At 34.3% G+C, this 15,430-nt stretch overlaps 1 protein-coding gene across 2 annotated transcripts in view; it reads left to right on the plus strand.

The window, feature by feature from the left end:
• The first annotated feature begins 990 nt into the window (after window positions 1–990).
• Window positions 991–15,430, plus strand: part of Col12a1 (collagen type XII alpha 1 chain) — a 106,579-nt gene continuing 92,139 nt past the window's right edge. The window contains exons 1-7 of one of the 2 annotated variants that reach the window (XM_076858491.2): window positions 991–1,063; window positions 8,246–8,362; window positions 10,827–10,970; window positions 11,374–11,433; window positions 13,420–13,683; window positions 13,853–14,017; window positions 14,654–14,827. In XM_076858491.2, coding sequence (XP_076714606.1) covers window positions 991–1,063; window positions 8,246–8,362; window positions 10,827–10,970; window positions 11,374–11,433; window positions 13,420–13,683; window positions 13,853–14,017; window positions 14,654–14,827 — 997 coding nt within the window. The remainder of the gene's footprint in view (window positions 1,064–8,245; window positions 8,363–10,826; window positions 10,971–11,373; window positions 11,434–13,419; window positions 13,684–13,852; window positions 14,018–14,653; window positions 14,828–15,430) is intronic. The other variant, XM_076858492.2, reaches the window with a different exon arrangement.

The raw sequence follows: 15,430 nt of genomic DNA on the forward strand, positions 1-15,430 counted from the left end.
CCTAGTTCAGTTCATTCCTGGTAGCTTTTGTCTCTAGATTGGATCTTAGAATATTTTGGGAGATTCCATTCTGTTGACTTGTTTCCCTACTGTGTGTTGGTGTTGGGAAACTACAAAAGATGAATAAGACTCTTTATCTTTAAGGAACTGATAATCTGGTTACACAATAAGAAAAACTCAGAATAGAACATATTCATTTCTGGAGCACATATAACTGCAACTTTCTAGGATAAATGAATAATTAAATGCACAGATTCACTGTTAGCAGATTTTTCATTAAGATGTTTTGGGAAAACAGACAAAGATCTTTTGCCTCTTCCATTGACCTGTCTCTCTTTATTATGTATTTTAGAGTTGCTTTTCCCTCATCTTGGGTAAAGCATTTATCAGATGTGAAAACAACAGTTAGCAGGAGGGTTAGGTTTCAGCTGGGTCTCACATATTTCTGTATAATCCATTTCAGACCTTCAAGACCTACGTATTTGTAGGCAGGACAAAATGAGGAAAAAAGAGAGTAAAAGAGGTTTATTATACTTTTCCAAATTATCCTGAGACCACTAAAGTATAGTTACCTAAAGAGTTCAGCAGCTAGGAAAAAGCAGCCAAATAAAATCCCCAGCTGGAAGAGGCATTTAGTTGAGTCAGGGATAAAATGACCTCTGAATTAGCCATCACCCAGGATGAAGTCATATGGGGACTGGTAAGGCCTTCCTGGGTTGAGCTCCAGGAAAATAGGACCCTCTTTAAACTTGAATTCCCTCTTGGTGCCATGATTAGATTTATTTAGATGAACTTGACTTCCATGGCTCCACAATAGATCCATTATGTGCCGGTTTGGGCTCTGGGATTATTAAGGAAGATTTGGCAGGGTTCTGGATTGTGTCCAGACTCCAGTTCTAGCCTGGTTCCAGACCTGTCCAAACCCGGTTCTGATACAGTTACTGCTTCCTCCTGCAGGTCTTCATGAGGCTGTGAACACTGAGGTCGAGCATGCGGACCAGGCTTCCCACAGCGCTGGCCGCCCTGGGCGTGGCCCTGCTCCTGTCTTCCATTGAGGCAGAAGGTAAAAGGCTTATTCTTTCCGCCTTCCCGAGTGACACTGCAGAATTCGAGAAAGTTAAACAAAACAAAACACATCTTTCCACTCTCTATTGCTTGCTCTGTTTCCCCCGCATTTCGTGCTTTCTCGGGTGGTTTCTCTCCTCCAGAGAAACGCCCCCTTCTGAGGTTTGTCCATTTTCCAGCTCTCAGGTCCAGCTCTTTTTTATTCTGCTTAAGCCATTCCTTACAGTGCTGTGTGGTCTCCTTGCTCTTGTCTCTGCGGTGGTGTGCTGTCCACACTGCCACCTCCACTGGCGCCTTCTGAGAGGACCAGCCGCCCGGGCGGGGGCGACGCTGCATCTAGCTCTACAGGACATCTCCGGGTGGCACCCAGGAGCCTCAGAGCGCAGTCGTACTCACTTGTTGGGCCGGTAAACCATCTGAGTCAGGGATGCGTCCTTGGTGACAAAACGAAATAAAAGACTCCAACAGCGCCAGGTCTGTGCGTCTTTGTGTTTTGTAGGGAGCCCACTGGTTAGGTGGACCATGCAGGGCAATGGGGTCAGCAGGCCAACCGCTCCTGGAATGGGCTGCAAAAAGAGGTGGGGCCCTGGGCCCCGGGGTGGCTGTGGGTGTTCCAGTGACCTAGGGTCTCTGCTGTCCCTGTTTGCTTCGAAGGGCTCCAAGGCACGTGGCCCAGAACAACCCAGCTCAAGCAGTTTGGATCTGGGCCAAGGTTCCCAGCACGGGAAACCAGTGTGAGTCAAAGGAGCTGGGCGCCACTATCATTGTCCTTTCCTCCTCCTTTGCTCCTGCCTTCTTCCCGGGAGACTTGGGTGCGGCTGACTTTAGTAAGAGGCAGTCAGAGACTCTGAGAAGGGTCTCCAGACATGTGACCCTTTGGAAAACGAAGGACTTTTGTTAGACTTTCAACCTGATGTGTGTGTGTGTGTGTGTGTGTGTGTGTGTGTGTGTGCGCGCGCGCGCGCGCGCGCGCGCGCACTTGATGCCTTACTTTCAAGAAATTCACTGAAAAAGCCATTTCTATTTATTAAGTCCGTCAGGACTGTCCTCAAACACCAGTGGAAGAACTAGTCATCTTTTTGTGCAAATTGGGATAATGTCATAAAAGACACCCCCCCCCCCCAAATTAAAAAATGTTCTTGATGAAGTCAAATGAGAAATTCTGCATGTGACAGTTACTAAAGTTTCAGGGTGGGTTGTGACTTTTTTACAGGTTAGGGGAAAGTGGGGCTATTTTAAAACACTGAGGTTTTGGAAAACTTTCTACAATAAAGCTGCAGGTACAAAAACTAAGATTAGGAAAAACAGTCTCCAAAATATATGCATGTTTAGAAAAGTAACAGAAACTGGTTGGCTCTTCTTACTTGATCAGTGTTGTGAATGTTGAGCTTTTTTCAAGTGGCCTCTGTGAAGTAATATTCAGATGAGGTTGCCTTTGGTGCCCGTTTCCTTTGTGGTTGTTAGGAAGGAATTTTATTTGAGGAACTTTTGGAAGCACTACTGAAAATATTTTTAGATAATTCACTGAAGGGTCCCATTTATTGCTTATTAAGAAAATAGTTATTTGAAAATACAAGATTTGAGAATTCTTAGGAAAAGAATTAGGTTGGAAATGATGTAAGTGGAAAAAATCAATTCTGAATTGGCTTATGACTAGCTAGCAAAGTGCAGTTAAAAACAACATTTTACTGTCTAAATTGTTACTTCTGATTATTTCCATATTTCTCACATTTAGTCTTTTTAATTTTCATTAGTTTCCATATGGTATGGTAGTGCTTTCTTAAACTGTTTCTTTTTTTTTTTTTTTTTAATTTCCTACCCCCTTAAGTCAGTATATTTTAGTAAGATTCTAGTTTGGCCTTATTTTCTAGTTTGGCACTGTCAAATAGAAATACAATATGAGCCACAAACGCAACTTGAAATATTTCTAGTAGTCACATGGAAAAGAAAAAGGAACAGGAGAAATTAATTTTTACCATATATATATTTAAACCTAATATTGTTTCAACATGTAATCAATATAAAGTTATTAGACATTTTGCATCTTTGACTAAGTTTCTGAAATTGGGTGTGTATTTTATACTTGTAGCACATTTTATTTTGGACTGGCTACAGTTTAAATACTTGATAGCCACATGTGGCTGGTTTCTCCTGTGCTGGACAGCATAGCTCTAGTGTTAACTACCAACTAAGTGTCCCCAGGAGCTTGTGAAGGTTCAACAAAATTTGTGGCCAAAGCCTTGTTGGGGACAATGGGCTGGAAACAGAATTTTTCAGAAATCTTTCTGTTGGGAGCATTCAAAATTTCAACTTGCACCCTGTTTGGTATTATGCCATTTTGATCTTAGTCCTAAAGTATCCAGAATTACTTTTCTTTCTTTTTTGTGATTCATACTTGAACACTTATATTGATAGTTTTCTCATCATTTTTATTAAATTAATTTTTATGTGTTGAGACCCAGTACTTTTTTGATATTAATTAAAAGTTTTTGGTATTCACTTTTGTATTTCTCCGTTTTAAAAAATAGAGGTACTGCCTTTGCCCTGTTGTTTTTCTTCTCTGTAGTCATATAATATATTATATTTTCATACTATTATATCTTTTTCTATAGAAATAACTGTGAAAATGTGTGTGCTTTTTTAACCTTTAATATTTGTAGTAGATACACAATAGACATCAGCAACCTTATAACTAAGTCAGTTCTCTCTGTGGCCTGAATGTATGAATTATTTTTGTTTATATATTGCATAGTTTTAAAAAATATTTTTCAGAAAATTTAATACCTTAACATTTTTTATTTAAAGTTTAATACTCAATATTTCCTGAGACTTGGATACCTTTCTTTTATTTTTTGTGGTCCTAGGGATTGAACCCAGGGCCTCATACATGCTTGGCAAGGAAGTGACCACCATAGTATATTCCCAGTCCAGAATTGTACACCCTTCTAATTAATCTAGAATTTGAAATGGAGGAAAATTTTGTGAAACACAGAGTTCTAACTTTTGTCAGTATTATTTATAGCTTATAATATATAATGAAAAATTGGATATTATCAATTCGTCAGTGAGTTGAGGTCATAAGTTTTAATTATCTTGTGTATTGTTTAAGAAGCTAATTAATATGTATTTCCAGAATCCTTTGTCTAGCATATCTTATAACAGAAATTTCAAACCAAAGGAGAATTTAGAGATCATTTATGTAATTACCTTATTTTCCAAATGAGAAAATGAGGCTCATAGAGGTGAATAACTTGATCAATTAATATAGCTAGGGACAAAGCACAGAGAAGACTCAGGACTTCTAGAGCTGGTTTAGTTATGTTTTGGCCACACTATTCTTCATTTTTACTGAGCAAGTGGTCAACCTAGTTAGTTTAATGGGAGAACGCATTTTGTAATGTGTATAATCTCATTGTTTGTCTAAAATGTGAATTTTTTTCCACTGGTTATTTCTGGCGTTTTGTAAACAAAAATTAAATGAATTTTGGTAGCATGGCAAATTTAAATATATACTAACATTGTATGGAAAATGTAAATTAATACCTGGGGAGTAAACTCATCACACTTTGCACACTTCTAAAAGGCTTTAACATGAAGGCCAAATTCTTTCCAGTGTTATCCCAAATACTGGATGATGACTCTTAATTAGTTAATCAACATGATACTTTAGTGTATATTCTCAGTTTTGCTTTATCTGTAACACTTTAGATACATTTATCAAGCGTATTAGAATATTTCCCTTTCACTTGTCCATTCATCCACTTAACCATCCATCCATCCATCCATCCATTCATCCATCCATCTATTCATCTCTGCCATGGTTGGTAAATTCTTGGTCACAGACTCCCATTGGGTGCCCTAATAAAAAATATTTTTATTTATTGTATATCAAGGCACACACCTTAGTTTTAGAATTGATTGAACAAGTGTAAGATTAATACAGCAAATTCTATGTCTATTAGAACTGGAAACGACTGCATGCCATGTATTTGTAGTTGACCAGGCATCATTTGTTCTAATAGTGGTTTATCATGTAGTAGGAAAATATATTAACAAACAATGATGTATTAATATTGGGCTCTAAAGTTAATTTTGGCTGAAATATTTCTTTTTTCTCCATTCGATCTAGTATAGTAGAAAACTGTACTTTAAAGTCAAGACCATGGAATAAAAAGTGTTGCTGTAAAAATCTCACCTGTAAAAATGCCCACAATTAGGTTGTTATGAGGGAAAAAGCAGGCAGTATAAAAAATGATTAGCTCTTTGCTTATTACATAGAAGACAATCAGCAAATGTTATCTAGTATTATCATTCCTAAAATGTCCTAAATTCTGCCAGCTTATGTAACAAAAATCTTATCTGAATGAGACTATTGTAACAGTGTTTTGATAACAAAAAGCATCATTCATAAATATAAAATTAAACTACTTACGAATATTTAAAATTTTAGTCTTAACTATCAGCATTTAGGTTTTATGAATAGATATCAGTTATTTATAATTTTAGATCTCTTTTGATTGAGATTCTCGTTCTTTGTAACTATGGCTCTTTGCATTATAAACCATATATAGCTACTTCATATTTGAAATATTCCAGCATCAGCATTGTTGTAGGGTATGCCTATGATCTATGGCAATGCAATGTAGTTGTGAATTTTTTTATGTAAGATTTTCAAAATTAATAAAAAAAATATTTTTGGGGGCTACTAGGGATTAAACTCCAGGGCACTCAACTACTGAGCCACATTCTCAGTCCTATTTTGTATTTTATTTAGAGACAAAGTCTCACTGAGTTGCTTAAGTCCTTGCTGTTGCTGAGGCTGGTTTTGAACTCACAATCCTCCTGCCTCAGCCTCCCAAGTTGTTGGGATTATAGGTGTACACCCCTGCACCTGGCTGAAAATATATTTTTGCATTGATTTAAGTTAGCATGGGTCACATACTCACACCTACTTTACTATTATTTTTTCATGAAACAAACAAAAATGTATACACAGAATGGCAATCCTGAAAGGTTGATATATGACACAATCAGATAGAAGAAAGTGGAAAGGGCTCTATGATTTACACAGGCTAGTTGGCCATTTCCTACTTTTGATTACCAAGTACCACATCTGAGTTTCTATGAGCACTTTAAAATCCTCTTAAATGTTAAAGACTTTTCCCCACAGTCAATTTTTCAGTTTATCTGGAATCCTGGTCATTTGGATATCAACAAGGTGGGCCGCTGCTGACCTTCAGCAGTTTTAACCTAATGTCCGCTGCTTCAGGTCAATTTCCTTCCAAGGTTGGTGGTACTATTTTTCCATGTACTGATTTTTTTTTTAAAGCATGCTCAGGCCAGTTGTGTCTGCCTTTGCATTAAATTTGTCCTGAGCCATTGCTACTGGAACAATATTTTATAATGATATTCTTAATACCTATTGTCCTATTAACATCTGTTGCATGCTTGTTATACTAAGTGAGGACTTTAGCTAAACTTGTGATATGATTAAAGACAGAAGAATGTTCAATAATTATATATTGCATGTAGATAATTTTTTCTAATCTCACTGCCTGTGTATGGATAGTAAGAAAATAACATTCATTCCTATGCTAGTGTATTCAATAAAAAAATAAAACCATCTCCCACAGTTGCAAGCAGCAGTCCATTAAAGCAATGTTTGCTTAATTTGTTTTATTTTCATTAAAATGTGGTATTAATATTATGTAAATCTCTAACCCCAGTTAAATTGGATGACTCTCAGAGCTACTACTGTATTTCAATTGACCTCTATAAGACTCTAAAAGGAGTTTGTACTCTCTCAAAACATAGGCAAAAATTCTAACTCACAAGGAATACTTTCAGACTAAAACATTTTAAGAAGAATATGGCTGAAAATCGTCTTACTTATAGCCCTGCTTCAAGTGTAATAATTTTTAATGCATTGACCATGCACTGACAGTGAGTCAGTACAATGCTGCATGATGAGGCATGAACATTGTAGAGAGAATATCATTATAAAATATTTTGGAAATGTCTTTGTGTAATGACTATTGTACATGGAGGCTTTTGTTTATTGTGGGAAACTAAAAACAAGTCAACATTTCATTGACACATGCATGATGCTGTATAATTTTGTATGTAAACTATTCCTTTCTGTACTTTTCAATTATTCCTGTCATTGATTTCTTCAAGTTTTTTATGCACAATCATGTCTTCAGATTGCTGATTCTTCTCCACTGTTTTCTTTAAGTTCTGTAAATAAATGTCCATAAATATACATTGATGTTGTCTTTTCATAATTAACCATTGTTTTGTAAAGGACCATACTGGCATTTTAACTTAAAATGCCATTTCTAGTATGGAGTATACCTGCTGCAAAGGAAATAACTGTATTGGTTTACACCATGGAAACACATAGCAAGTTGGTGTAAACAGGCAGAATATTAGTTTTCAAAATACCTGTAGATTACTGTTTATATACTTATAAATTATTAACATCTCTTATTATTATGCTTGAATATTTGTCTATATGAATGTGAATATACATTTAAATGTATATTTCCTTGTGAGAAATACCTAAGTTTCCTATGATTTCTCCTTTTCACTAAGATACAGTTTTTATCTCTGCCACAGATTGAGATTTATGAAACAACAATGAATAATAAGGCAACAGTGCAGAGAATGAACCAAAAATATCATTGATTCCTTTCCTCGTTATGGAAAAGAAAAAGTACTATGTCAGTGTTCTAAATTAACTTCTATTGTTGTAAGCAGGTTGTGATTTGGCATGCTTGTTCAAAATGCACTCAGCATGTATTGATATTCTTTTAATTGTTATGTGAATTGTTTGCATATGTGGTTATTATCTGTGATTTCATTGTATTTGTATGTACCTGTAACCAAATATGTTTCTATTATGCTTGATTTTGCTGGCCATTCTTGAATGACCTAGCAACTCAAGAATCCAAAGTGTTTTGTGCCTGTCCTTTGTAATATGTATACTCTCTGATGTTTTGTCATATCTTGTCAGCTTTTAATTTTATTCTTATCCAACAAGATATCTTTTATATTTGTTGGAAACAAATTTATGCAAAGACAACTTTAGTAAGCTTTGCTCAACACAATTCTTTATTAATTATATTGACCATTTTGTGACATTGGAAAATGTAACTAATATCAACTCTCTCTTTTGCAGTTGACCCGCCATCAGACTTGAATTTTAAAATTATAGATGAAAATACTGTTCATATGTCATGGGCAAGACCAGTTGATCCAATTGTGGGTTACAGAATAACAGTGGACCCTACAACAGGTAAGTTTTGAGATGTTGTGTTTTTAGGACAGAGGCATCAAAAATGATAAATCCAGTCTTCTCCCTTTCTCCCATCTTATCACAAGGAAGTCAAGATTTAGCAAGCTTGAGATCTTTGGTTGATGTCACTAGATATTTGGTAAACTGAGGTCCACAGATTTTCATCCTGGTACTTATTTCTGTATTTTGTGGTGTTCAGCTTCCTTAACATGCTTTGCTGTGCTAAGTTGTTATTAATAATGAACTTTTGCATTGTTTAAACTTCATCAGATTATTACTGATAATCTTTGATTTTTTTAATAATATAATTCTTCTTGAATTAATATTTTTCACATTTAAAATGCCAAGCAATGAAGTGAGTTGTTATGCTTTATCCAGTGCTCTATATCTGGTGCTCAGGAAACATTATTCATGATCATGGTGACTGACCATGATGAAAGACAAGAATTTACCTTTGCTAGGTGGATTTTGTAGCTACAGTGGTATTTAGTGTTAATAATGTTTCCCAAGTATGGAAAACCAAACTCTTGGTGATTAACTTTTACTTATAAAAATGGAGTGAAAAAATAGCACTGGCCACTATATCTGACTGACAGATATGGGTGATACCAATATAACTTCACTATAGCCTGTTATTTATCTTTTGGTCTTTAAAAATACCAATAATTCAAAATGCTGTTTTCAATGAGTCTTTTTTTAAGTTATGGTTTAAGAACTTAAAAATGGGCCAGGAATTTACTTTTTCCTCTTTGAATCTTTTTTCCCTCAAGTGTATTTGCAGTTAATTAATTGATCTATTCCAAAGTAGAAAAGCACTCAAATAGGGTCTATTCAGTACTCAGATATTAGAAACTGCTGGCTCCCAACACTCAAAAACCTGGCACAATGAGTACCCAATCCAGCATATTCCCAATGCTTTGATGTCTCCTAGGGGCCTAGCTGCTTTTGCATGTTCCACATGTGAGTCAAGAGCATTTCTCAGGGTTTTTTTTTCCATATGCCACATTTCTTTTTATTTTATTTTATTTTATTTTTTTATTGGTTATTCAAAACAATACAAAGATTGCAGAATCACATCGGTTACACATCCACATTTTTACATAATACCATAATAGTAACTGTTGTATTCTGCTACCTTTTCTATCCTCTACTATCCCCCCTCCCCTCCCCTCCCATCATCTCTCTCTACCCCATCTACTGTAATTCATTTCTCTCCTTATTTTTTTCCCATTCCCCTCACAAACTCTTATATGTAATTCACATTTCTTGACTATGTTTTTTTTAAAGTTTTTTTTTTAGTTGAATATGGACACTATACCTTTATTTTACTTATTTATTTATTTTATGTGGTGCTGGCAAGTGCAAGGCAAGCACTCTACCACTAAGCTACAACCCCAGTACCTCTAAATTATGTTTTGATGAAAATATGATATAATTAAAAATATTAATACATCTAGTCCCTAGGAGTTACCATGTTTTCTGATTTAATTGAGAATTAGAATTTAAAAGAAAGTACATATATTAGTAAACATTCAGGATGCTGTACCTTGAAATATTTGGAAGTTAAATCAATTTAGTAGATGTTAAGTTACCCTTTAAGACCATATTTGAGCATGGTATATTATTTCCACACTAGTTGTTTCCTACTGGGGTTAATTTAATTTAATTTTTAAATTTTTATATTTTTTGATACTGGGAATGAACCCAGGAGTGCTTTACCATGGAGCTACATCCCTAGCCATTTTTGTTTTAAGACAGGGTCTCACTAAGTTGCTTAGGGCCTTGCTGATTTGCTGAGGCTGGTCTTGAGCTTGTGCTCCTCCTGTTTCATCCTCCTGAGTCACTGGGATTATACGTATATGTTACTGTACCAGGCCTAGTGGTTAATTTTAATCTATAAGATTGTGTTTTCTGGGGCTGGAGTTGTGGCTCAGTGGTAGAACGCTCGCCTAGCATGTGTGAGGCCCTGGGTTCGATTCTCAGCACCACATAAAAATAAGTAAATAAAATAAAGGTATTTTAAAAAAATATTGTGTTTTCCTTGAATTTATTTCTATCTCTTTTTCTTTCTCTTTGCTCTGCTCTAATGTGTAACTTAAAATTAAATTATTTCTGCTTTATATCTCATTTATAACAACTTTAAAAATCTACCATTTGTCTTTAAAACCAATGAGATTTTTGGTTTGTTATTTTGATATAACTTAAATCTAGAAGAATCCTGAGCTTTCAAAAAGTATTGAAAATGATTGTAATGAATAACGGCAATGTCACTGAATTTATTGCATTTCTAAAATTCAAGGTTTTAATCTTGATAAATGATTAAAAATAATGTTTGAATATCCTGAAAAATGCATATATTGAATTTTTCAATTTTTTTAGTACATTTGGAAATTGCAATACATTGTGTTGTGTTATATTTTAAAAAGGTTTCATTGTATTCATATTTTCTCTTCCATATTTCCAGATGGGCCCACTAAAGAATTTACCCTTGCAGCTAGTACCACAGAAACTTTATTATCAGACCTTATACCTGAAATAGAGTATATAGTAACAATAACTTCATATGATGAAGTAGAAGAAAGTGTACCAGTAATAGGCCAACTAACAAGTAAGTTCACATATACATTCAAACTTTTATATTTTTATTCTGCAATATGTTTTTCTATCTTCAGATTTAATCTCTTATTATATAGAGTAAATTTGCTATTACTAATGGATGCAAATAAATTCATTCCTGGTTTATAACCCTGGTCTCTGGAAGCAGCAGGAATGTTCTAAATGAACATTTTTAGAACACTAAATTTATAAGCAAGAGTGCTAATGTCTTTTTGAAATATCTCTAAAATTTCACTAAAAATAATTTGTTGCAAGGAACTGCTTGTTTGGAAGTCTGACCAGGAGGGCATAACCATACTTTTGAAAGACCATAGCAAAATAAATATATTTATTCTCTTTTAATGAAACATTTGTTTGAATTAATTTTCTTTTCTAATAATGAGGTTTTGATTTAGTTCAAACAGGTGGTCCTCCAAAGCCAGGGGAGAAGAAACCTGGAAAAACAGAGAAACAAAGTAAGTGTTTCCATATGCTTTTGCTGGGATTTGAAGTTGTAAGTGTAGTAACAAGTGGATGTGCCAATTATATACAAAGATTGATCTTATTTCTGTATTTTTATAAGGTTTATCTAGAAGGAGCACAAACGATATGAGAGAAATGTATAACTAAGTACTTATAAAAAAGTTCTGACTTTTTAGTTAATTTTTCATTCTAAACACACTGATAAAAATAAGTGGGACTTAGAAATATATAAGAAAAGTAAGGCTGGAGAAATGTCCTTAGTTATTGTCTGACACAATTCATCTGCTGCCATGAAAATGCACGTCCAAGTCCAGGCATATGTTATGTTCATCTCCAGGTTATTTGTGTTGTCTTAGTTGGCAGTTTTTCCAACCTTTTCAGAGATTCTGTGAGACATCTCTGCTATACTGTTGCATTTGTAATCAGATAAAAGCAATTTCAGGTTTTGTGATTATCAGCTTCCTTTTATGTTATCCTGCTTTGTCTGACTTACTAGGATGAACATTTAAGGGATTTCTTGGACTACTAATTTTGTCACTTTGTAAAAGTTGAATTTATGACCTAGAATGACAAGAAAATATTATAAACACAAAAGCCTCTCTACCTGGAAGTTTTCCCTCCAGATCACTATTTATTATTCTTTCAGCAGTCTAAGACTCTGGAATGAAGTTTATAGTATTAAGTTACAATGCTAATATTTTCCCCAAACCATCAATATTTATTCTGCATCAAAGCATTATGCCCCAAATAGACTTTTTAATTTGCTTAAATTGACTTATTAAATAGTGTGCAAAAGTTTTTTAAGCATATCAACTGTATTTGGCTTGCAAAATTTTCCAGGACCCTTTTCTTCCTCATCCTAGCCAAATACTTCTTTTATTATCTATAGCATGTCTTGCAAGAACAAAAATATCTTCAGAAAATCTACTCTGTGTTGCCTTGCAAATAGAGATTTTCATGAAAACTGACCTGCTCCCTCCACTGTAGAGAGAAGGAAAGATGACATCCAGTTATAAAAGTCAATCTTTGTATTTCAGTACTTTCAGGATTTCATATGAAGTATCTATTTTGGAATAAAATGATTATTTCTCCTCTGTTCAGTAAGTAGGTTTGTCAAATTTGAATACATTGATAATTAGGACAAGATGTTTTGGTTACTTTGCACCATTTTATGCTTATTTTTACTTCTGTTAGGTTCCATTAACTATTTAGACTAACCCTATTTCAAATTAGACAATTACATTAACAAACATACATTAATTTTTTTAAAAATTCAATTGCATTTGCTTGAATTGCACAATTACTTTGAATTTATTTGTTGATAAATACCAAGGAATAAAAACAGTTAAACTTATATTTCTTTTGTATATTTCCAAGATACTTTATATAATTTTTACTTGGAGAGAAGATTCAGAATATAGTTCATAAAAGTAGATAAGTTGATAGCAAAAATACATGGACCACAGTTTCCTAGATAGCACATTAATCACATGTTTAGTTATCTCTTAATGCAGAAAGTCTTTTTTTGGGGGGGCAGGGGGTACCAGGAATTGAACTCAGGGGTACTTGACCACTGAGCTACATCTCCAAGCCTATTTTGTATTTTATTTTGAGACAGGGTCTCACTGAGTTGCTTAGTGCCTTGCTCTTGCTGAGGCTAGCTTTGAACTTGCAATCCTCCTGACTCAGCCTCCTGAGTTGCTGGGATTACAGGCATGCATCGCTGTACCCAGCTAATTGCATAAAGTCTTATTTAGCAATTTTAAAACATGTAGTTCCATAAATACATCTTGAAGGCACTGAAATACTACTATGTGTGTTAATAAACATTTTTAATTCTTTTGTGTGCTTAGATGAAGAATAAGGGATAAATAAGTTCTCATGAATAGGATGATTCATTTTTGCATTTTGGCTTGTATTTGTTAATAATGGATTGATTGACTAATCCATCATTTAAAAATGTATCAAATGTATTTCAGAATGCTCTGTCAGTGCCTGGACTGATTTAGTCTTCCTTGTGGATGGCTCATGGAGTGTGGGAAGAAATAATTTCAAGTACATTTTAGACTTTATTGCTGCTCTTGTGTCTGCTTTTGACATTGGGGAAGAGAAGACAAGGGTGGGAGTTGTTCAGTACAGCTCTGATACAAGGACTGAATTTAACTTAAATCAGTACTACCAAAGGGATGAGCTTCTTGCTGCAATTAAAAAAATCCCATACAAAGGTGGCAACACAATGACAGGTATGTTTTTACAGATTTTATTATTGTTTCTAGTAAATGAATGTTTGTTTTGGAAAGAAATTAAGCATTGCTTAGTAATCATATATTAAATACCTTTGAAATTAATCACATAGTTTTTGACGTTGGCAAAATAGCATAGAGTGAATGAACATTTTTTTTGTCCTTTTAGGGGATGCCATTGATTTCTTGGTTAAAAATACTTTCACGGAATCTGCTGGAGCAAGAGTTGGCTTCCCTAAAGTGGCAATTATCATTACGGATGGCAAATCTCAGGACGAAGTGGAAATTCCAGCCCGAGAGCTTCGTAATATTGGAGTTGAAGTTTTCTCTCTGGGTGAGTTAGGTTTGGCTAATTATTTTCATTATAGAACTGCTCTAGTACACTTAATAATTAGGAAGATGTGAATAAATTACTCAAGGAAGGATGCTATAAGAAGTGTTTACTGTATTTTATAGTGTGGCCATTAAACCAAATTGTCTTTGAGTAAAAACTTCTGTTTAGTATTAAATTAAGGGTATATATATACATTCTTTGTTAGCTCTCTACTTTTCAATGAAAACTGGGCCAATGATTCTAATAAAGATCTTCCTTGTATTATCATTAAGTGTTTTTTATGCGTTTCCTATATTATGTAATACTTGAAGAATTCAGAGGGCTCCAGCTCATTCAGGACTCTGGAAGAGAAAAGTATTATCTTTACAGATGTCAGAGACAAATGATGGTGTGGTTGGGATGAGAGCTTGCTCTGTTTTACTAACCAGTCATTTTTCTCTTTGGCTGTTCTTTTTATGTGAAATTATAAAATGCTTTTGTCATCTGAACAGTTGCACATTTGTGATGAAGCAAAGCAACTCTGGCTTATGACTTAAGGATTTGAAAATGTGTTCAGCTGTGAAAGACTGAGAAAGTGAAGAAATTTAAGAAGACACCTTTTCCATTTTAATATATCCTTGACTTTTTGTTTTTAAGGCATTAAAGCTGCAGATGCAAAAGAGCTCAAACAAATTGCATCCACACCTTCATTGAACCATGTTTTCAATGTGGCCAACTTTGATGCGATTGTGGATATTCAAAATGAGATCATCTCCCAGGTGTGCTCAGGTGTTGATGAACAGCTTGGTGAATTAGTTAGTGGAGAAGAAGGTAAGTACATTGTTTGTTAACTATTTCCCATGTGTAAGAATTTTCCATTTTTTTGCTAACACTTATAGCTTTACAGATATCCTACAAATAGTCATATTTAAACATATCCTCCAGTGATTTTCTAATTTTATACTCTATTTGTTTTTCAGAACTTAAATTATTAATGCCATTTTTACTAACCTGTCCCATCAGTGAGAGATTTAATAAAATATTTATATCATTGTTAAGTTCTTAAAACTTTGGGGGACAAGTTTTGATTTGCTCTGTTCTTAAATACTCATGCATATTGTCTGTCCATAATCAGGCTCTTATGACACTTGCTTTAATTATCTTTACATTCTGATGTGAAGATTGGCTTGCTGAAAAGACATTTATTTTAGCATTCTATAATTTAAAATAATAACAATGTTTCTACTAATTGACTAAAGACAAAGGTTTTCCATCAAGATACTCTACTTATTGGTTTCAAAGCTTTTAAGAATATTTCAAAAACCAGTCAATTTAATACTCCCACATCTGGAAAGCTTTTCCACTTTTATCAGTTATTACTTCTAAATACATGGAAGAAAGAAGAGACATTTCAAAAAGATGTTTCACAAACAT

The sequence above is a fragment of the Callospermophilus lateralis genome, chromosome 6, assembly GCF_048772815.1.
Source record: "Callospermophilus lateralis isolate mCalLat2 chromosome 6, mCalLat2.hap1, whole genome shotgun sequence".
NCBI classification, from domain to species: Eukaryota; Metazoa; Chordata; class Mammalia; order Rodentia; family Sciuridae; genus Callospermophilus; species Callospermophilus lateralis.